Source organism: Myotis brandtii, unplaced genomic scaffold (genome assembly GCF_000412655.1).
Source record: "Myotis brandtii unplaced genomic scaffold, ASM41265v1 scaffold227, whole genome shotgun sequence".
NCBI classification, from domain to species: domain Eukaryota; kingdom Metazoa; phylum Chordata; class Mammalia; order Chiroptera; family Vespertilionidae; genus Myotis; species Myotis brandtii.
In genome coordinates, this window is record NW_005358520.1 from 712,241 (window position 1) to 734,488 (window position 22,248).

At 52.8% G+C, this 22,248-nt stretch overlaps 1 protein-coding gene across 1 annotated transcript in view; it reads left to right on the forward strand.

Moving 5' to 3' along the window:
- Nucleotides 1-19,626, forward strand: part of WDR75 (WD repeat domain 75) — a 22,760-nt gene extending 3,134 nt beyond the window's left edge. The window contains exons 2-22 of the mRNA XM_014539725.1: nt 8-91; nt 1,991-2,120; nt 4,717-4,782; nt 5,525-5,615; nt 6,626-6,750; nt 7,746-7,816; nt 8,139-8,258; nt 8,726-8,814; nt 9,849-10,007; nt 10,706-10,765; nt 10,852-10,967; nt 11,608-11,783; nt 13,121-13,278; nt 13,753-13,933; nt 14,636-14,730; nt 15,396-15,491; nt 15,941-16,110; nt 16,415-16,474; nt 18,433-18,579; nt 18,832-18,923; nt 19,296-19,626. Coding sequence (XP_014395211.1) covers nt 8-91; nt 1,991-2,120; nt 4,717-4,782; nt 5,525-5,615; nt 6,626-6,750; nt 7,746-7,816; nt 8,139-8,258; nt 8,726-8,814; nt 9,849-10,007; nt 10,706-10,765; nt 10,852-10,967; nt 11,608-11,783; nt 13,121-13,278; nt 13,753-13,933; nt 14,636-14,730; nt 15,396-15,491; nt 15,941-16,110; nt 16,415-16,474; nt 18,433-18,579; nt 18,832-18,923; nt 19,296-19,509 — 2,500 coding nt within the window. The 3' untranslated portion in view covers nt 19,510-19,626. The remainder of the gene's footprint in view (nt 1-7; nt 92-1,990; nt 2,121-4,716; nt 4,783-5,524; nt 5,616-6,625; nt 6,751-7,745; nt 7,817-8,138; nt 8,259-8,725; nt 8,815-9,848; nt 10,008-10,705; nt 10,766-10,851; nt 10,968-11,607; nt 11,784-13,120; nt 13,279-13,752; nt 13,934-14,635; nt 14,731-15,395; nt 15,492-15,940; nt 16,111-16,414; nt 16,475-18,432; nt 18,580-18,831; nt 18,924-19,295) is intronic.
- Nucleotides 19,627-22,248: the final 2,622 nt, after the last annotated feature.

Consider the following 22,248-nt stretch of genomic DNA (forward strand, 5'->3'; position numbering starts at 1 on the left):
GGCTCAGCCACTCGTGTTCCCCGGCGTGGCCCGTGATCCCGTCGCTCAGGGACGGGTGTGTGCCCCGTCTCTGCAGGTACCGTCCCTGCAAGTACCACCTGAGTTATTTCCTTGTCGCGCTTCGTTTCTTGCCCAGCCCTCACTCCCACACCCCGCAGAGCCTCTCGAACCCAGGCTCCTGCTGAAGAACATCCGCTTCTGCTCCTCATCCTCAGGGTGACCGAGTCCCGAGTGACATGCAGGCTCTTGGGGGGTGCTTGCACGAGTCTGCAGGCTCCGGTGTCATCCTTAGGGCACAGCAGCACTTAGGGGCGTGTGCTCTGTGGCTACGCGTGCCTTCGCCCGCATTGACCTCCTGGAATCCTCATGGGAACAGGACAGTGCTATGTGCCTTTTACAGGTGGTGACTGAGGTTGGGGGGGCGGGGCGTGTTAAGTGAATTCTCCAGCATCTTTCAGCCAGGGCATGGGCAAGCTGGCTTCACACCCCCGGTGTTTGACTTCTTCAAGTCGCTCTTGTCTGCCGCACCGTGTGTCTGTCATTTAGAGTAAGCAAGCACACAGCTCCTCCCGGGGTCTCCCTGTGTGAGAGGAAGTCTGTCATCGCCCCTGTGGTGGGTGCGGTGAGGGAGCCGGGCGTCCCTGGAAGCACAGGGACTGCTGCTGACCTGGGGGGAGGCGAGGGGGGCTGTGTGGAAAGGCCCTGCAGCGAACGTCCAGCCGGAGCAGAAGGAAGGCACTGTGCAGAGACCGCAGAACGTGGGGCTCCTTTGGGGTGCATGCAGGCGGTTAGAGGACCAGGTCGTCTCCTTTGGGGGTGCATGCAGGCGGTTAGAGGACCAGGTTGTTTCCTTTGGGGTACATGCAGGCGGTTAGAGGGCCAGTTCGTTGCCTTTGGGGTGCATGCAGGCGGTCCAGCCACTGTTGTTGCTGAGGGTCGCAGCGCGGGAAGCCTTCCTCTGGGGACGCATTTCAGTGTCGTCGTGGGGAGTTTTCTAGGCAAACAGGACCCCCATCTCCAGGACACACTGCCTAGGGGACCCGTCTGCTGGTTCCAGGGATCTGTCTTCCGCGGGGAGAAGGCTGTTGGAGTTGTGAACCACTGACGGGTCAAGTGAAAAGGGGCTTCCAGACCCCGGTCAAACCCCCAAAGGCCTCAGGAGTGTGGGTCCTGCCCTGCAGGCGGTGGGAAGCATTGGAGGATTTAGTTTAGTTTTATCTGAGGAAGTGCTGTGGGCACGTTCACAAGATGCGTCTGATGTGAGTAGGAACGGCACATTGCAGGGCACACCTGGGGGCAGGACGCCTGAGATGCCCAGGCCGGAGGTGGCGCCTGGGAGCGGAGAGGAGCACCAGCCGCTGGGAGGCGTGTGCCCAGAGCTTGGTGCTCATGTTGCTTGATCTCGTAGACAGTTGCTCACAGCTGCGCGGTGACTGCCTCTGGCCACAGCAGCGGTCATGGAGTGTTCGCTCTGTGGGCCAAGCGTGCCTTTGTGCACTGGTCTCAGGGAATGCTTGGAAGATGCAGCCTGCTCTCCGAGGGGGACGTGAAAAACCAAGTGGCTCAGAACCGATGACATAGGTGTGACCCCGGCCGGCATTCGAATAGTTACTCTTCTTACTTTATAATAATTATTTACTGGTTCATTTTACCCAGTTAATTTATAAGGCCTCTGAGGTTCAGGCAAGGTCTGTTCAACAAACTGGATTGGACATTGGGAAACAGAAGAGAATAACGCCTCTGATCTGTAGGGTCTGATGGGCAGGTAAGGGGGGAGACATACGTGTAAGCAAGTACTTCCAACACCAAGTGAAAACACCGCCCTTTGGCCTGTGCTTCTGTCTGTTACGGAAATAGTCAGACAAGTGTCCCACCTCTCACCATATTAACAGTTTGGCAGCCTCTGCCTCAAACTGTTGTCTGAAAGGAACATGGACAGTAGAGTCTGACTCTCCATAGCGGGTGTGCAGCTCCTTTCCTCTCGTTGCAGGTACCTCTTCTGTGTGTCTGGAGACTTCGTCAAGGTGTACAGCACAGCCACGGAGGAGTGTGTGCACGTGCTGCAGGGGCACCGAAACCTGGTGACGGGCATCCAGCTCAACCCCCACAACCATCTCCAGGTGGCGAACCGTTCGCGATTGCGTCTTTTCATGGGCTATTGTGGCCGGAAATATTGGAATTGAATTTGACGGGCAATCTGTCCAGGTCACATTCAGGAAAAGAACTATGTGGATTTTCTGATTCAAAAAGTGAAAACACCGCCCTTTGGCCTGTGCTTCTATCTGTTACGGAAATAGTCAGACAAGTGTCCCAACTCTCACCGTATTAACAGTTTGGCAGCCTCTGCCTCAAACTGTTGTCTGAAAGGAACATGGACAGTAGAGTCTGACTCTCCATAGCGGGTGTGCAGCTCCTTTCCTCTCGTTGCAGGTACCTCTTCTGTGTGTCTGGAGACTTCGTCAAGGTGTACAGCACAGCCACGGAGGAGTGTGTGCACGTGCTGCAGGGGCACCGAAACCTGGTGACGGGCATCCAGCTCAACCCCCACAACCATCTCCAGGTGGCGGACCGTTCGAGATTGCGTCTTTTCATGGGCTTATTGTGGCCGGAAACATTGGAATTGAATTTGATGGGCAATCTGTCCAGGTTACATTCAGGAAAAGAACTATGTGGATTTTCTGATTCAAGATAGTTTCACTTTTTTAAACTTTTTTGTTCCCCCTCACCCAAGAATATGCATTTTATTGATCATTATTAAAATAGGGTCACCGCCCACAGCTGCACAGTCACTGTTACTGAGAGGCCAATAGCTGGGGCTTGAGGGAGGGCTCTTGGCTGTCTGACCTGACCCTCGGGGTCTGGCGCACACTGAGTCCTGACTGAAGGTCTTCTCGGGTCCCCTGCCTGCCTGGTGACTGCCCACATCCGGAAGGGGCAGCGAGGACTTGTGTTTCTCGAACCCGTTTGACCTCTGAACTCTTGTTTCCGGAACACACGTTTTAAATGCTGCCTAAGGGATTGGTTGTGTAGATCTTAGAGATGCGGCTTCGTAGTGCAGATGCAGAGCCACCTCCTGGAGGCCAGCGTCTGGACAAGAAGGGCTCCTCAGTCAGGGGGCCGGTCAGTTCACGTTAGGACAGACGGTGGGCCTCCGTCGCCCTCCACAAAGCAGCTCTTCTCAGAATTCAGGAATAAGAACTGTCGCTTTAATTCAGTGCCTAAGTCCCAGCCGAGCTACCAGAGAGGCGCCTCAGGTATAAATGCTTGTCTCGCTCTCGTTTTTGACCAGGCCCCACTCTGGGTGGGTCACAGCCACCTGGGAGTGACTGGTTTTAAAGGATGTGCAGCCCTGGCCTCCTCCCCTGCCCCAGAAGGTGGCGGATTCGCTTCCGGTCGGCACACACCTCGCTGTGGCTCAGGTGCCCGCAGGAGGCAGCCGGGTGACCCCATGTTTCTTTCTCTCCCCTCCCCCTCTGTCTGAAATAAAAGTGAAGGGACTTGCATTGTCATCCACTGCGTTGTCACAGGAAGTAGGACGTAAGGGAACACTGAGCTGCTCCGAAACCCAATGAGCTGCTCTTGAAAGTCAGTGGTGGCTTTTCCGCAGGGCAGGCCTTGCATCCTGCTGTCCTGAGGGTGTGAGAAGACACGATGTTGTCATCTGTAGCATTTGGATGGGTTTTTGTAGCAGGAATATCCTGTTATTAAAATTGGAATTTGTGAAGGCTGCATTACTAAGTTTCATAGCAACATGAAAAACTACACATTGCATAAAAGATCTGTTTCTCGGAACCTCAGGTTAATAAAATTGGAGGAGGACAAGTTTACCAGCAGGTTCGGTGAGGGGGGTGTGCCGGAGGTCCTGTGGACTGGAGTCGCAGTTTTTGCATTGACCATTGTTTTAACGGTGATTGTGTGTTTGCCTTATTATATTTTACTAATCCATGTTCATGAGTCTAAAGTTATATGTAGTTGCAATGTGTATTTTTAACTTAATATAAATATTTTACTTGAATAGAAAATATTTTCTTCATCATTTTTTATTCCTATTCTCCAATTCCATGTCCTCATTGGTAGAAATCTTAAAATTGCCACTTTCAAAAATATCTACCATTCTTTATCAACATTATAAGAAAAATGTTTTCACAATAACAGCAGCAAAGACACCCTGTGTCCAGTGGGACAGAATGAGAGCAGGTGCTGCCCAGGCCTCCTGGTGCTGCGGAGCGAGGGTCCCCGCTGGGCACGTGGGTCCCTGATGGAGCGAGGGTCCCCACTGGGCGTGTGGGTCCCCGCTGGGTGCGTGGGTCCTCGCTGGGCATGTGGGTCCTCGCTGGGCGGCAGTGTGATAGGAAGCAGGACACTGAGGTCGTCCCGGAGGCACTGCCTTCCTGCCACACCGATGACAGCAGTTTGCACACACAGGAGGCAGCACAGCCCCCGAGCGCTTTCACGTCAGCCCCTCCCAGACGGAGGGTGGCCTTTCCCCCATTTTACTTACACGTTCAGTTGATGGATCTGCTTCCCCCAAAGCTGTGACAAGATGGTCACAAACAATAGAAATTTTGCAAAAACAACACAAATAAATGACTCCACTTCTCTAAGACAAATAATGGATTAGTGGACAAAATGCCTTCTGTGTTAGCGTTTAATTCATTTGCTATCTTAATGGAGTTCCTTTTTTTAATCAGTTTTTTACTGTGTTTACCCTTTTAGCTGTATTCTTGTTCCTTTGATGGCACAATTAAACTGTGGGACTATCTAGATGGCATTTTGATAAAGGTATGTGGATTGATCTTCCATTTTTATTATGTGAAAGGAATGGCGACATCATTTAATGATCTATTACTCCCTTCTGTAAGGCCAGATGGCATTCCCAAACCAGTCGTGAAAGTCATATACCACAAAGCAAATTTGACTCTATAAAAACTTTAAACTTTAACAAAAAATGAGCAATAAAATGAAGATAATATTTACTAAAGATATGCAATAAACTTGAAGATGTGCTTAACCTCGTGGGTAACTAAAGAAATGTAAAAGTGTGCCAGCATTTTCCCACCAGTCACGCTAAGTTAAAGATTGAAAAAAGCCTAACGGTAGGAAAAGTGTAGAGAAACATGCTTTTGAACACAGCCATGAGAACCAAACTGAAAGTGAGTACCTTTGCTCCAGCAATCTCCCCTTTAGGCATCTCTTGATGAAAACAGTGCAGGTACATGTCGTCCTTAAAGCACTGTTATGGTAGAAAGAAGAAATTGACTGTGACCTTGATGTCAGTTAATATTGATAACTCATTCAATAGAATACTATGCAGCCATCAAAAAGGAATGGCAGGCTCTATATGTATAATTTGGAAGGTTGTTTGATAACTATGTGTTGTCTTCTCTGTGCCAGGCACTCTTCTGATGTGGGGGATACATGAGTGAGCAAAAGGGACAGATCCCTGCCCTTCGTGGAACTGATGTTGGGGGGGTGGGGGTCAGGTAGGTGGGAAGGCTGAACAGCGTGGCCTTTTCTCTTCCAGACTTTCACAGTGGGGCAGAAACTTCACGCCCTCTACACTCATGCGCTTGCTGAGGATTCTGTCTTCGTTACGATAAAGAAAGAGAAGCCAGGTACGGTCTACTTCACGTGCTCTGCTGGACGCAGGCCTTCCGTTTGAGAGCTTCTCAAATGCAGGAAAGCCTCCGCAGCCGTGTTGTGAAGGACTGTTGTGTTCAGAATTCAAATGCAGACAGCTCTGAGGTGGCACTGGGCCGGCAGCCGATTGGCTCGCGGCTCATTAGCTGAGTGAGTCCTTTCCACAGTTCTGTGTGTTTTTTTGCTTTGTTTTAGCGTTTTTTTGGTGGGGGTCGGCGGGGGAGGAAGGGACAACTTTGCCAGTTGTAATATATCATGGACTTTCAAGTAACCAGAGAATAGTCAAAGCTGTGACAGCTAGATTTTTTTAAGCTAAAATTCATTTGGTGCCAAGTCTGTTAGTGAATATGCATTTTATCTATCAAAATACTACATTAAAAAACAAGAAAACCCAGTAAGTTTAGTTTTCCATATGTAGTCATCTCTAAAGGATATTCCAAAAATGTTCTGGAAATGGCAACATTCTAAAACAATTAAGTTGCCTTCTCAAATGACTGCTTTAAAGATAACAGTCTTCAGTATTTAGGTTCTGTTTTGTATGTAAACACGTGGATTCTTAATGTCTGTCCACATGCTTACAACCAGATCAGATTCCTCGTCTCCCTGACAATTAACAGATTCACTGGGTCTGAGGTTTGGCCTAGGAATCTGCGTGTCAGTAAGTTCCCAGGTGGTTCTGCCCACTCGTATTTGGCAGCCACTCTTCATACTCACCCCTGACCCCTCGGCTGGGAGGGTCAGTGCCCGCAGCTGGAACAGCTCTCTGTCAGTGAGGCCCGTGGTCCTAGCACGGCTGCACATGGGAACCACTCCAAGGAACTAAAAATACAAGATCCAAAGAATCCAGCTGTAAAGTGCATTTTGTCACGAGGGCCTAGAGTACTCCCTTGGCGTCGAATGACTCCTCGGAACGGTGAGCGGTTCCGTGTGGGGAGAGTGGTCCCGCCTCTGCAGGGCGCTTGCGAGTGGCCCGCTCCTGTGCTAGATGTGTTTCAGCTGGTCTCCGTGCGGCTGCCCCGCTCGCCCCGCCAGGACGCCGAGGCCGAGGAGCCCTGCCTGGTGCTGGACTACATCAGCCCCTCGCCCAAGTGCGTCGCCTTCGGGAGCCAGGTCAGCTTTCTTCCGTTGGTTTCTCTTTTGTACCTGAACTCTCTTTCCTGCCGTCTGTCCTCTCAACATCTTACGTTACAGGGGTTCATGCTGCCTCGAGCTACAGTATTTCTGTTAGTAACTAAGACGTCTGTGTCATCTGGAGCGTGTGTTTATGGGATAGGTCTGTAGGACCATCTCATTGTATATATCCTGTGTTATTGCTCTTGTAACACTAATTGTCCAAAACATAATCAGGGTTTTGGCATCTGCACTGTATTTCTGCAGGAAAAGGTTATTGTTACAACATTGACTTTTGTGACAAGAATTTCTTCCTCAAGTGCTGACTGTTTGGGCATGTTATCTTCTCTTTGACACCAGGGAGAATACGTCGCTGCCGTGCGGGACTGTCACGAGGGCCTAGAGTACTCCCTTGGCGTCGAATGACTCCTCGGAACGGTGAGCGGTTCCGTGTGGGGAGAGTGGTCCCGCCTCTGCAGGGCGCTCGCGAGTGGCCCGCTCCTGTGCTAGATGTGTTTCAGCTGGTCTCCGTGCGGCTGCCCCGCTCGCCCCGCCAGGACGCCGAGGCCGAGGAGCCCTGCCTGGTGCTGGACTACATCAGCCCCTCGCCCAAGTGCGTCGCCTTCGGGAGCCAGGTCAGCTTTCTTCCGTTGGTTTCTCTTTTGTACCTGAACTCTCTTTCCTGCCGTCTGTCCTCTCAACATCTTACGTTACAGGGGTTCATGCTGCCTCGAGCTACAGTATTTCTGTTAGTAACTAAGACGTCTGTGTCATCTGGAGCGTGTGTTTATGGGATAGGTCTGTAGGACCATCTCATTGTATATATCCTGTGTTATTGCTCTTGTAACACTAATTGTCCAAAACATTATCAGGGTTTTGGCATCTGCACTGTATTTCTGCAGGAAAAGGTTATTGTTACAACATTGACTTTTGTGACAAGAATTTCTTCCTCAAGTGCTGACTGTTTGGGCATGTTATCTTCTCTTTGACACCAGGGAGAATACGTCGCTGCCGTGCGGGACTTCTACTTGTCTGTTTATTTCTTCAAAAAGAAAGCCACGTCAAGGTGAGCATTCCCTTTGACAGCACTTGTCTCGTGTGCAGTAGAGTGAGGGCCCCGGCATCTTCAGACATTAGCCAGCGGCCTCTGCTGTCATTTCTTAGGCCCGTGTAGATCTGAAGCTAACACTTAGCTTCAACAAGAAATGGGAGCCAACTTTGCCCGGGCAAAAAACAAAACAAAAATCACTAAAAGGACTTTATTTTAAGGTCCTGCAGTCAGTTCTGAGAGCCTCCCGTTTGGGCTGATAAGGGCGAGAAATCCCTTTTACTTAATTAGCTACTTACCAAGAGACTTGAATAATCAAGAAAATGTTGTTTTCTCTTAGGTTTACTTTGTCATCGTCGGGAAATAGGAAACACGCAAAGAACAACTTCACATGTGTAGTGTGTCACCCGAAGGAAGACTGCATAGCGACGGGGCACAAGGACGGCAAGATCCGCCTCTGGTCAGGCGGCTCGGGGAGGGGAGGGGAGGGCGCTGGTTTCTGTGCTGCTTGTGTTGGTCTGCAGGGCGGCTGCCTCGGTCGAGGGGGTTGGGGGGTGGCGGGGAGCAGCACTGGGCCCGCTGCATGGGGACACCCCCCCTCCCCGTCTGTGCTTCTGTGCATACTCCTCAGTGCACACACTCACTGCTTTAGGGAGAGGAAGTGCTGTAGTCACTTTACTGAAGGGAACTTTTTTGTCTGCCTTTAAGTAAAAAGGAAAGAGTGACAGTGACAGGAAGGGGCTATCTGCATAGTAGGACCCCAGGAAGGCCTGCTGCTCCTAGAAGTGACTCAGTTAGAAATGGAAATGGACTCATTGTACTTTTTGGACATTAGGACCCATAAGCTTGATACCGTGATTTATTAGTTAGTGCGACATTGAACATACACCTTTGGTGAAATTAGAAATACTGGTCTTTCTCCAATAGGAGGGGTTTTGATGATGAGAAGAAGTACACATACACATGTCTGCATTGGCACCATGACCTGGTTATGGATCTGGCTTTTTCAGCGACGGGTAAGTGCACGTTTAGTAGTTTAAGGTGAATTTTTGAAGCATGTGAATCAAGTACTTTAATTCTCTGTGTTTAGAAGCCTTTATCTTAGGATGAGATCATGTTGAATCAAAGTGGGAACAGTGTTCCCAGCCCCAGAGGGAAGTGTCAGTGCTTTACCCCCTAACGCATTTGCTGCCGACTCTCTGGGGCCCTGGATGGAAACCAAAAGCCCGTCAGGTCCGCGTTGCTGAGGGCCGGCCTCCCGAGGTGGGGCCTGTCCCTTGTGAGCATCTGCACCTGTGGTTTCCCGTCCTCCGGAAGCGGGTGGTGAAATTGACTTATTTTTCAAGTGTTGAAACCACCGCACGTTCCTCTGCAGCAAATCCTTGGGTTCCGCTCGGTCCTGGTGTTTTGGTTGGCTCCCCTGTCCTCCGGAAGCGGGTGGTGAAATTGACTTATTTTCCAAGTGTTGAAACCACCGCACGTTCCTCTCAGTGAATCCTTGGGTTCCGCTCGGTCCTGGTGTTTTGGTTGGGAGCCTCGCCGGTCGTGAGATTGGCCTGGAATTGCTTCCGGTGTGCTTGTTTGGTGCAGGGCTGTGCTTGTGCACAGATTGGGCACGTTCTCTCCTTTTGTTACCGGAAGAGTGAAATGGGTTTATTTCTTCCTAGAGAAGCCGTCAGGCCTAGAGGGTGCTTGTTTCTTTCCGTTGTCCTTGTTACCAGAGGAGGAGCTGGTCAGCAGCAAGCTAAGCAGATGCCAGTGGGAGGGAAAGTCCTTGAATCGTGACCTTGAGTCTTGGTTTAGGAGATTAAAAGAGGAAGGCACTGTGGTGTGCACTTACAAAGACAGGTCAGTGCTCGCTTCGGCAGCACATACTACAATTGGAACGTGCAGTACTGCGCAAGGATGACAGGCAAATTCGTGAAGCGTTCCATATTCTGAAAAACAGTAGTTCGTTTCTCTAACATGGCCAGAAAAATTAAATGCTGGGTATGCTTCTCTTTCTGTTTTTCCCTCTCCAAACACCGCCCTGGCCTTTGTGCGGGAGAAGGCGGCAGCCTGCTGAGCGGCGGCCGGGAGTCGGTCCTGGTGGAGTGGCGCGATGCGGCCGAGAAGACCAAGGAGTTCCTGCCACGCTTGGGGGCCACCATTGAGCACATCTCAGTCTCGCCGGCGGGGGACCTGCTCTGCACCTCCCACTCTGACAACAGTACGTCCGTCCGCACTCGTACCGTTTGTTGGATGCCTCAGCTACCTGCCACCTGCAAGGAAGGGCAGATGGAAGACCTCAGGCTGGTGCAGAGCAGCCTCACCTTTAGGAGCATTTCTTTCTTCCATTCTTCCTCTTTCTGTCGCCCCCTTCCGCCCGAGATGCCACCACCATCCAGTATTTTCAGAATGGTTGCCAGCTGTGGGCTCAGTGTGTTTGGTTTTAGTTGTGCCACTTGATTTCAGAACCTTTCGTGTGGAATGAATGGGGTGGGGATGTGGAGGAAGGGCTCTGAGGTGGACCTTGGTGCTGGCATAGGCACGTGCGCTTCCGGAAGAGATGGCTGTGTCGGGGGCGAGGGCTGCTCTGGCAGAAATGGAGGGTTCTGCTTCCTCCAGAACCTGCGCTCGTCCTGTTCCCACGCCACATGGAGAGCCCAGAGCCGCCGCCTCCCCTGCCCTCCAGCGGGTACCCTGAACATCCAGTCCTGAGCAAGCAGGGACCACCTAAGAGGGAACGCTCTCTTTCGGGGCATACGACTTCCCAAATTAACACTTAAAATGCACCCATGTGACACTTAAAAGACAACTTACTCGGTTGTCTTATATTCTGATAATTCCAGAATCACATAAGTCCAGGTGGTTTTTTTCTAACTGGAGGCTCTGACCTGTTCATGGTGAAGTGTTTTGTGCCCGCAGAGATCACCATCATTCACCGGAACCTGGAGGCCTCCGCGGTGATCCAAGGCCTGGTGAGAGGTACTGCCGGCGCGGGGTGGGTGGGGGTGTCCGTGCGAGGTGGGCGTCTGTCTGGCTTCAGCTGCTGTGTGTCACTCTTTTTGCAGACAGCAGTATCTTGACTGGCTTGATGATTGATCCACGAACTAAAGCGTTGGTTTTGAATGGAAAGCCCGGCCACTTGCAGTTCTATTCTCTCCAGAGTGATAAGCAGTTATACAACGTAAGGTTCTGATCCATTAACTGCCTTAAAGCTAGTGAAGCTCTGCAGCCCCGCAGGGCCCTGGCCACCACGCGCGCTCAGCAGCGCTCGGTCGCCTGCAGCTGGTCCTGGTGGCCGTGGCTGCTGCTGCAGCCGCTCTGTCTGTGGTCGTGTTTTCAGACTAATTAGCTGCACACACGTCTGTGCCTCAGGCCACAGGGACCAGGATGAGGATGTGGCTCGCAGTGCAGACGTGCCTCCTGTGATGGAGCGGCCATGGCACACTGCAGACTAGAGGGAGGCCTCCTGGGGCCCCTAAATGCATCAGCGGCCCGCCTCTCCTCTGTTCCCCACGGGACCCTTCACAGATTCTGTCTGAGAAGCCGTGGCACCTTCTCTCTCTCCTCTCACCTGTCAGCCCTCAGAGAAAGGAAACTTCCTGGTCTTTTTACTACCACATTTCTACTGAAATCCTGGAGATAGCAGGCACTTCACCCGTGTAGTAAACAGACCAGGAAACGGGTGAGAGAAACAACAGGGAATAAAATGCTGGGCTACTCACAGCAGTTCTATCTTTTTTCACTTTTTAAAATCATCCTTGAATGCTCTCACATGCATGTATTTACATTAGTAAGCATTTTGGATGTTCTTAACCCATCAGCTAGACATTGTGCAGCAAGAATACATCAACGACTACGGTCTGGTCCAAATTGAGCTGACAAAGGCTGCGTTCGGCTGCTTCGGTGCCTGGCTCGCAACCGTAGAACAGCGTCAAGAAAAGGAAGGGGAGCTGGAATTACAAATGAAGCTGTGGACATACAATAAGAAAACACAAGGGTAATACCACTTTGTAGCCTAGAATTTCAAAGTAGAAAACATGTTGTTTTCTCTCTTGTGGTTTTACTTCTTGGTCTTTAAGATGCTGTATTTCGATTAGTTTTAGATTTAGAGTAATGGGGAGGCATGCTTCCGATAGAGCCGTTACGCTTTCTGCTGTGAGAAAGCACGGTGTCCCCCAGGTTATCAGTCACCTCACAGCATAAATGAGAACATGGGGAAGTGACACCCCAGGACCTGAGTCCTAATTCCAGGCAAATCCAGGATTAGAATCTGAACGTCAGCTCCTTGCTCCTTCATCACGCTGCCTTGGGGAACGTGGCAGTGTAGGCGGCGGGGTGCAGTGTGTGTGTGTTGACTGGGTAAGGAGCCCACCAGTTTCTCACGCCAGGGCCATCCAGCCCTTTATCAAGTCCTTCCTGGGTGCCAGGGCGAGGCTTCTGCTTTTGCGCCCACAGAACACGGGGTATAAGCCTGGTGTCCATATCCCCAGGGGAGGGAGCAGGCCCCAGTCACCCCCTCGGAACCCGAGCTTTTTCCAAAGCACAACGCTGTCCTGCCGGATGTCCTTCACAGAGCCCAGGGCTGGCACAGTCCCTCTTCCCTTCACAGCTCCCGGGAACAGGCGGGAAAGGTGGTTTGGGGATCACAGATACTAAATGCTGACAGGGCAGTGGGAGCAGGTAGTTTTCTTTCTGTTTTCTTGCCACAGTGGGGTCTTCTATAATCATTCCGCCATTTGCCTATTCTCAGAAGTAGCTCGGGAGGCACTGTGGGCTGGTGCAGGCGGCTTTCGGGACCATGTTTGATGATCCTGTTTACACTCACGTTGTACCATTAAGGTGCCCGGTGCTCCATCACCTCTGCATTGTGGACACTGCTCAGGACAGAGGTGGTGTCAGGACTGCGTGTCGCGGCTGAGAGATGGCAGGCGGCTGTCTGTCATTCTAGGCCAGTGATGGCGAACCTTTTGAGCTCGGCATGTGAGCATTTTGAAAAACCCTAACTTAACTCTAGTGCCGTGTCACATATAGAAACTTTTTGATATTTGCAACCATAGTAAAACAAAGATGTATATTTTTGATATTTATTTTATATATTTAAATGCCATTTAACAAAGAAAAATCAACCAAAAATATGAGTTCGCGTGTCACCTCTGATACGCGTGTCATAGGTTCGCCATCACTGTTCTAGGCCCTTCCAGAGATGCTGTTGTAGGATACAACAAGTATGTCAAACTCGCGGCCGGCGGGCCGCAGGCTCGTTTCTTGTGTGAGACCCCAGGCGAGGGTGTGTCGTCCAGGTGTGAGGATGACTTGGCGTCTCCTTCCTTCCAGGTTTGTTCTCAACACGAAGGTTAGCATGCCCCACGAGGACCGCATCACCGCCCTGTGCTTCTGCAACGCGGAGAAGTCCGAAAGCCCCACCTTGGTCACGGCCAGCAGAGACGGCCGCTTCAAAGTGTGGGTCTTAGCAGACGACTCTGACATCTACAGTAAGTGGCTCACACAGAGCGAGTCTAAGAACTTAGAGATTTATCTCATGAGCTGCGCCCTCTGGCAGGGCACTTAAACGATGTAGATCACACTGTGACGTGCCTTTCCTCCAAGCCCATACTTTTTAATGACACACCAGATTTATCTCATGAGCTGCACCCTCTGGCAGGGCACTTAAATGATGTAGGAGATCACACTGTGATGTGCCTTTCCTCCAAGCCCATACTTTTTAATGACACACTGGACTGCTCAGTGCTGGCTGTTCTGTTCCATTTGCAAGAGGCCAGAAAGGGCTCGGGTGTGCAGCCTCCCGCAGCCCCACCAGGGGGCGGTCGAGGTCTGTGGGACCAGCATGAGCTGCAGCTCAGCCCGTGCTTGCAGCCTCCTCACTGGGGAGCAGGGGTCCCGTTGTGTAACCTCACACGTTGCTCAGCCTCTGTGCCGTGTCTGAACCGTGGTCCGTGTTTCCCCAGGAGAGGCTGTGGGCTGGACCTGCGACTTCGTGGGCAGTTACCACAAGTACCAGGCAACCAACTGCTGCTTCTCTGAAGACGGCTCGCTGCTGGCAGTGAGCTTCGAGGAGACGGTGACCATATGGGAGTCCGAGACCTGGGAGCTCAGGTGCACGTTCTGTCAGCGAGCTGGGCATGTACGGTAGGTGAATAATGGGGGAATGTGAAGTACCTTTTTCTAACATTTAAACAAGTCCTTGTACATGAGCTCTAGAATAACTCATGCCTCGGAGAGGCCGTGGGCCGTGGGCAGCAGCTGAGCTGAGGGCGGGAAGCCAGGCCTTCTCTGCAGGTGATCCAGGTGCTGGAGTCACCATTTCTGGAACCAGGAGTGACATCTCCTTCCAGGCCTGCGGATTCTTTTCTCTGTCACCACCGCGTCATGTCAGCTGCCTCATAAGCAGCTGTGCCTGAGCCTCGGGGTCCAGGCGGTGCTGACCCAGCAGGGTCCCCCCACGTCAGGGGACAGCGCTGGGGACGAGTGGCAGGCGGCGAGGACATGGCTCCCAGTTCCCAATGCGTCCGATTCTGAATTCACTTTGTAAAACTTCCTTCAGGGTTCACAGTGCAAACGCCTCTTTAGGTAAATGAGCACAAAAAGGGGTTTTATTAGTGTCTGTACATTTTGCATACACTTCCTGTGTGTGTTGTTATACCACGCAGCACAGTAGGGAAAAGAACTGGTCATCAGACCTGTTTCTCTAAAGCAGCAGCACACCCAAGTAAGCCTTCCTTTTGTGCTGCTTCGTCCCTGTTTCTGCAAGATGATGAATAAAGGGTGGTCTCTGGGCCCAGCTGAGCGGACGTGCCCAGGGCTGGACTGACTCGCTCGTGTGGTCCTCAGGCACCTCTGCTTCGGGAGGCTGACGTGCTCCAAGTACCTTCTTGGAGCCACTGAGAACGGGACCCTGTGCTGCTGGAACCTGCTGAGCTGTGCACGTAAGACATCTTCCCTCTGGACGGGCAGGAGCCCAGGCCTCTAGGGCTTCTGGGTTGTAGCCTCACGTCTCGACCCAGAGACAATGTGATTTTCTGAATGGGACGTTCTGAGGGTCATGGATAAGCGGCCTGTGGTCGGTGAAGAGGCTCAGCGGCCGCCCTCTGGCAGTGCCTGCAGCGAGTGGCCTTCTGCTGCCCTTTGTGCTCCACCCTCTAGTTGGAGCCCTGTCCCCGCTCCTCCGTATGCATGTCACCCGCAGTGTCCCGGCCGCTTGCCGTCTGAACGCCTGCCACACCTCCTGGCAGAGGTGCACTTAGTGGGTTTTACTTGTGGGAATACATGTCGGAAAGGCGTGGCGGGCGCTTAGCAGTGGCTGGGTGTGGTAGCATCTTTTCTCTGCAGTGTCTCTGGCTAACGTTTGGCCCAGGTTTGGTAGCTGCAGGGAAGGGGAGCATTGCATGGTGTGTGGAAGGAGGGCTTTGTCCTGCCTCCAGCCTCTGCAGCTTCCACACCCGTCCCTGGTCTGCCGGCGCTTTCGGAAGCACGACTCCCTCCTCCTGGGACAGGGGGTGGCTGTCCCAGAAAAAGGAAGAGTGCCCGCTTTGAACGACAGGCTTTGAAGCGCTTCTGTCAATAGAAGTGAATCGCTTTCCCTTCTCCCCAGTGGAGTGGAGCACAAAACTGAACATCACGGTGATGGAGCCGGACCCGCGCTCGGAGAACGTGGCCGCCGTCTCTCGGTCCTCGGGGGGCTCGGACTGTGAGTACAGATCACGCTGGCACAGGAGGGTCTATAAGTTAGTTCTCTCCTCCCGGCTGAAGTACAAGTGGGTCACACCTGCCTGCCAATCAGAGGTCTGAAGCCTCTGAGCCCGAGGCCCTGCCCTTCCTTGAGTCCCTGTCCCGGCGCCGAGTGCTTTGGGCATCGTGCGTGTCCTGGCGCATCGTGCAGCCTCGCGCCCCAGCACCTCCCTGCTGTCCTGCAGGCAGCCCCGAGCTCAGCTCTGGGCTCCGGAGCTGGGTCCTTCCTCCTGGTCACTGTGGCCTCGCTCCTACCTCTGGACACACAGGCGTCCAGGAGGTGTTTGCAGGGTCAGAGCTTAAAGCAGCCATGATGGTTACTGGCGAGGTGGGCGAGTCTGAGAGGGTGGCGCCAGCCCGAGGCCAGAGCTGGTCCTTGCGAAGCGTGTTGTCTGTCTTTCCCTCTAGTGTTCGTGTTCAAACCGAGTGAGCCGAGGCCGCTGTATGTTCAGAGGAACATCTGCAGCGAGGAAGTCAGGTGGGGAGTGTTTGTGCCTCGAGACGTCCCTGACGCATTCACCTCGGAGGCGCTGCAGTGGCTGAACCGGTCCCAGTTCTACTTCCTGACGGCGTCGCAGGTAACCGTCCTCCTCCTCCTCCGAAGGCTCCCTCGTGACTCGGCTGCTGTGCTGTGGGGAGGGACAGTCGGCCGTGACAGGTGCCTGGTCCTGTGGGAGGATTGCTCCCAGAGGAAGGCGTCCGGTGTGTTCAGGCAGCGGTGTTCTCTGTGCCGAGCCCCGCCTCGGTGACCGCCCCTCAGGCTCTTGGGTGGATGCTCATGGCTCAGCACAAACAGCTGGCCTCACTGTCGCCCATTAACATCTCACTTAGATGTGCCCTCCACAGTCATCTCTCCCGGCGTTAACTGGTCTCTCTTTGCAGAGCTTACTGACATTCAGCTCGAAGTCTCCAGAAGAGAAACTCACACCAACAAGCAAGCAGGTATGTGGTGGCCGCTCACGTGCAGCCGCATGGCTTCCCTGCACAGGTGGGTTCTCGTTAGAACGCAGCCTCGGGAAGCCAGGCCTCCCCTGGCCCCGAAGCGGATTAAACCCTCCTCACAGCGCTGCCTCCGGAGGCACGTTGTTGCTGACACGCAGTTGGTGTGTGAGTCCGTGCCGGGTGCTCGTGGCGCAGAGGCGAGCCGCTCCCGAGACTTGTCGGGACAGCCCTCCCCACGCCCCGGCCGCGGCCCCGTCGGCGCCTGTCTCTGAGGAACACGTGTGCGTTGCTAACTCTGGGTTTACCTGTGACTCTGAGCTGTTGAAATGGAAGTTGTAGCTCTTTTCCACACCCCCACCCCCCACACGTACACATCCTCATATACCCCTCCTCCCTCCCAGTTTCCCAGGAAACAAATCTAAAAATTGGTCAGGTCAGTATTCATGATGACAACCCACTGAACACAATTCCTCGGCCAGCCATGTAGCAATAGGTTGTTTTCCTTTGTAACCAACTTCTTTTCTCTGGCGTTAATGATTACCTACTTCCTTTATTTGCCTAGTTTTCTGTTTACTTCTCACCTAATTCGCTCCAAACTCTATCCCAGTTGCCAAGTCGTCTCGGTATTTCCAGACACATTCTACATCCCCTTTCGGGTCTTGAAGAAATAGTGCTGAGCCTTCTGACCGCTTCCACCTGGCTGCTTGCTCTGTAAGCCTGAGGTGGCCTTCGCCCGCGCCAGGGCCTCGCCTCGCCTTTGCTGTCAGAGCCCGTGGTCCCCGGCTTCGCCACGCCCTGGCGTTGGTGCAGCACGTCCTTTGGGGCCTGGGAGGTCAGTGGAAGACCTTCTATGTCGGAAAGTTTTCCTTGCTCCTGCCTGATTGGTTGGCTGGGTATAGAACTCTTGAGTTGAAAGCCATTTTCTTAGAACACTGACGGTCTGCTCCTCTTCCATTATAGTTTCCACTGTCACTAGAAGCCCAGACCATTTACTCACTGAATTCATTCAGCAACTTGATCACCTACAGTCTAGACGTTTGAGATATGTCAGCGAGCAGATCTAAGCCTGTGGTGTTTACATTTAACAGGAAGATGCAGACAGCAAACACAAGCATGACAAGTTCATAAGCACTATTCCAAGTGATGAGAATATGAGGGAGGACTAAGGAAGGGGAGTGGGGTACTGCTTGCCTTGTTAGGGGGTGCAAGTCAGCCTTCATGAAAGATGGCTTTTCCTCAGGAAACGGGCCTCCTGATGGGTTTTAATCAGACAACTAAGGAAAAACCAATCACTCCTGTGCCTTCATTTCTGTGTTTGTTTTCTAGAATTCCTGTTATTTATGTGTTGGCCTTCTAGACTGGCTGCGCGAATATTCCTCTTTATGTCTCCTGTTTTCTGGGAGACATCCTCGTTTTTATCAGCTTATGACCTTTTTCTCTTTCTCGCATCGTCCGTTCCATCAGGGTTTCTAGCCCTTCACAGAGACCCTATGTCTGTGGATACCGCTTCCTGAGCATCTGCAGGCCTCTGCAGTGTAAACGGGGTGCTCTCGGCTCTCCACACACAGCGTAGAGCCGCGGTCGCCTACCTTCCGGACCTCACGGACCACCAGGGTCCACGGGCCACCCGTTGGCGACCACGGCCTGGAGCTCTGCTTTCTCGGGCCTGTCAGTCACTTCCCCTCCGCCGGCCGCCTGCTTCCACGGCACCTTCCACCCAGCGCTGGGTCTGCCTTCGCTGCGTCTCTGTGGCCCTGGGGGCGGCAGTGAGAAGTGGGTGTTTCTCTGCCATCTCAGTGCCCCGGGCAGCTTTCCTCAGTCAGTGGCTGCGGGGCCTCGGCTGCTCTGCCGGTGACATGAGAGACAGGCTGGGGCATTCTGAAGGTCTCCCGCCCAGGCCTTCCTTCTCGCCCTCTGGCTGAGCTGCCGAGTAACTGCCCTCGTCTTCGCCCTCCCAGCTGCTGGCAGAGGAGAGCCTGCCGACCACCCCGTTCTACTTCATCCTGGGGAGGCACAGGCAGCAGCGGGGGGAGCAGGCGGACGGCGCCTCAGAGAACGAGCTGGTGCAGCTGCCCCTGACGGAGAACGTCCCCGCCATCAGCGAGGTGAGTGGCGCCCTCAGCCCTGGAGGGTCTGCCGCAGGCGACCTGTCCACTCCTCCTGTGCTGTGCAGCTTGATACAAACAATGCAGACGGCACAGACTGGGACTTCAGACTCTTGGCTGAGGGAGGCGTCGTCTGCATGAAGGTGGGAAGGGAGGCACAGTTTCGCTCTGGCTGGTTTTCTCTGGGGAAAACCTGTTGTGTTTGGTTTGGTGTTGACTCTTTAGGTGAAACCCTGTTTTCTGTCCCTGCAGCTGCTTCACACCCCCGCCCACGTGCTGCCCTCGGCCGCCTTCCTGTGCTCCATGTTCGTGAACTCCCTGCTGCTGGCCACGGAGGCCAGGAGGTAGGCACTGCGGGGGGTGTGGGGGGCGGGGGTGCCGGTTACCCCGTCTTAGGATGCCCTTCCACGGATCTCTCTCTGCTTTAGACTTCACATAACGTAGGGTTACGAAGTCAAGTAGGTAAAACACATTGAAAATTTCTAAGTGTTAGAAAAGAGGCCTTTTGGGTAGGTTTAAGGACTTGATATGTAATTCAAAATTACACTTTTTGTAAATTCACCTGCTCTTTTATAATAGCCTGTAATTTTTAAACTGCACACAAGATTTTTCATTTACTTTGTCTATGTGTTTCTATCTTTACGTAGATATCTTAGAGTTATTTTTTTACAGACATTTATATGTAAATAGTAAGTTTATGTTTTATTCTGTTAAAGTGCTGAAGAAATGCCTGATGATGTGGATATGGAAGAAGAAAAAGCAAGTGACAGTTCAGAGGAAGAAGGTGATGTCCCTGAGAAGGTGCAGCATGCAGACCACACGGATGTGGGAGAGGACCTCCGACAGCAGCTGTCACAGCTGTCCAAGTGCGAAGAGAAGGAGCTGCGCAAGCTCAGGAGAGTGGACTACAGCTGGGTGACTGCCCCTTAGGCCCTGCAGGGGGCGCTCTTGCACTTTTTCTGTTGTATGTTGATGTCCCAAAAACACCTAAGTTAATGTTGTTTCTGCTTTTAAAATAAATGTTTACAGGATTTCTTTTTTAAATAAGTGATCATATGCTTTTTGGACTGAAGGGTCCCTGGTTCAATTCCAGTCAAGGGCACACGCCCGGGTTGTGGGCTTGATCCCCAGTAGGGGGGATGCAGGAGGCAGCCCATCAATGATTCTCTCTCATCATTGATGTTTCTCTCTCCCTCTCCCTTCCTCTCTGAAATCAATAGAAATAGATTTAAAAAACAGAAAACACCAGCATCTGGAGGGCAGCAACACGAGGTCTGCTTGTACTGAGTCCAAGAACTTCACCTCCTTTCACCCAGGTCAACTGCTTTTCACCAGAGTCTGTCCTCTGCATTATGTGGAAGGAGTGAAGCTGCTGTGTGTTAACCACTTAGCATCTGGAGGTTTCCGGTTCTCTGATGCACTTGTATAAAAACTAGAGTAAAAGTAACACAAGGAGGCAGCTGGGTAAATCCTGAGCTCACCCCCTCCCAGGCACACATCAGCATTACAGCCAAACTATAGAACCGTCACTGAGCCGCCTGAATGACCACCTCTCAGCATTCCTGTCCCTAAGGATACAAACAAGCCACGTGGAGACAGGCAGGGGCTCAGACACCGTCCAGGCAGGTCCTGCCTCCACAGGGTGGAGACTAATAAACCTGAGGGACAGCTTGGCCTCCCAAGTGCCCCCTGGGAAGCGTTAGGGACCCTGCTGGGCACCTGCTGGGGAAGAGTCCCCATGACATCAGCTTTGAAAGCCAGCGGAATGGGGATTCACTCCAGAGACAAAGGGAGAGCCTTCAACAGACCGGCCCAGCACAGAGGCAGCACCGAGCGCCCGGCAGGCGGGAGGGTTAAGTGGACTGGCTCTGCGAGGGCTGTCGGGTAGGCACCTGTGAGCTCGGGACGGAGGGAGGGAGCCAGGCGGCACCGCTGTTCTTTTGTGGAGCTCTTCTCCCACCTCGCTGGCCCGACCACACAGGCAAACGTCGAGTCTCCTCCATCGACCTGGCTAACTGCCGGCCCTGCCCCAGCCAACCTGCCCCCAGCCAGAGCCTCTTCCACCGGCCCAGACACCACACAAGCGGCAGCAGCTCAGTGCACCGCAGCCTCCCAGAAGCCACAGCCTCCACACGGGGAAGGCCAGCCTCAGCTCACACCAGGTCCCGCCAAGCAGCCCCAGCCCAGCACAGGGCCCAGGCGTAGCTGGCACTGGGCTCCCCCGAGGGGCCCACGCTGGACAAGCGGCGTCCAGTCTGCCGTGCCACGCAGCTCCTGCCCAGCGGCCCCAGCCCAGCCCAACAGCCACCAGCGTCACCTTGCGTGGCAGCTCCTGCTCAGCAGCCCACGCCGAGCCCCCAGCAGCTCCACGGCTGCACGCACCAGGCAGCCTCCCTGTGCCCGGAGGGCTGGTCAGCATCCATTTGGTCTTGTCACCCTCCCCCTTCCCCACGGAGTGAGTGGGACATGTTGGCGTGATTACAAATGAATTCCATGATGACGTTTCCATATTCAGACGCTGACATGGTGACATGGCACCTCCAAGTGTAAGAAACACTTATTTGGGCAGTTAGATATAAAAGGTTTTACACTTTCCAATCAAAGGACACAGTAACCTTGAAACGTCTTTTTAAAATATTGCGTAATCTGAATAATTGCTTGTAAGTAGGGACTTAATCACTTTTTCTAAAGAGTTGCTCACTCTTACACGGAAACATGCCAGCCTTGTGGGGGAAAGTCATGACAATTCCTCCTCCAACACAAAAACATCCCCAATACAGCTAGACAGGCGGGGGACTCGGCCCCTCTAGTCCTCGTCGTCCGGACCCCTGTCCCGAAGGTCCGTGATGCTGTCCTCCGTTCTCTTCCCACAGACACGCCCCATCACAGGAAGTGAGCCTGAAGACACTCGCCCCCGCGCCTCCCTCCCTCATCTAAGCCATCCCGCGAGGCATGAGCTAGAATATGTTGCTAACATGGTGGCTAATGGACCTTACATGATTCCAGCTTTGTACTAGGACTGACGCGGAGCCTTTAATGGAAACCTGTTAGCGTAACAACCGTGCGGCGTGAGTGGATGAAGCCCTCTGACGGGCACTGTTCTCGGAGGCCGCTTCATCCGAAACCTCCTCCTGCAGCTGTGGGTTCCTCCGCTACCTGTTGGGCTTCCTGATGGCCGTGAAGATGGCAGAACTATCCAAGTCCAGGTCCTGTGGCCGCCGCAGTCCTGAGCGAAACGGTAAGGGCAAGACCGGAGGCCGGAGGCTCCCAGCAGATCATTCATCACCAGATGGAGGAGAAGTGGGAGGAACTGGGGTTTGATGGTGTATCAATGGGAGGCGATGTGAGTAGAATAGGATCGACCTGAGAGAGACAATCAATGAGTCCATGGCTCAAACTGCTTCTGTTTTTCTATAACCAGGAGCAAACAAATCCAGCAGAGGGATGAACTGAATTTCGTAAAGCTTCGTTTCAGTCAGTCTTTTAGCCATATATTTTGCTTGTTAGTAGCAGTTTTACTAGCAAGAGTCAATTGTTAATTTTTTGCATGTGTTAACTGGTATTTTTTTTGAATTTTTATTTTATTTTATTTTATTTATACTTGTGGGCATAAAGGGACAATCCATGGACACAGACAGTGTGGTGGGGGCGGGGCAGACTAGAAGAGGT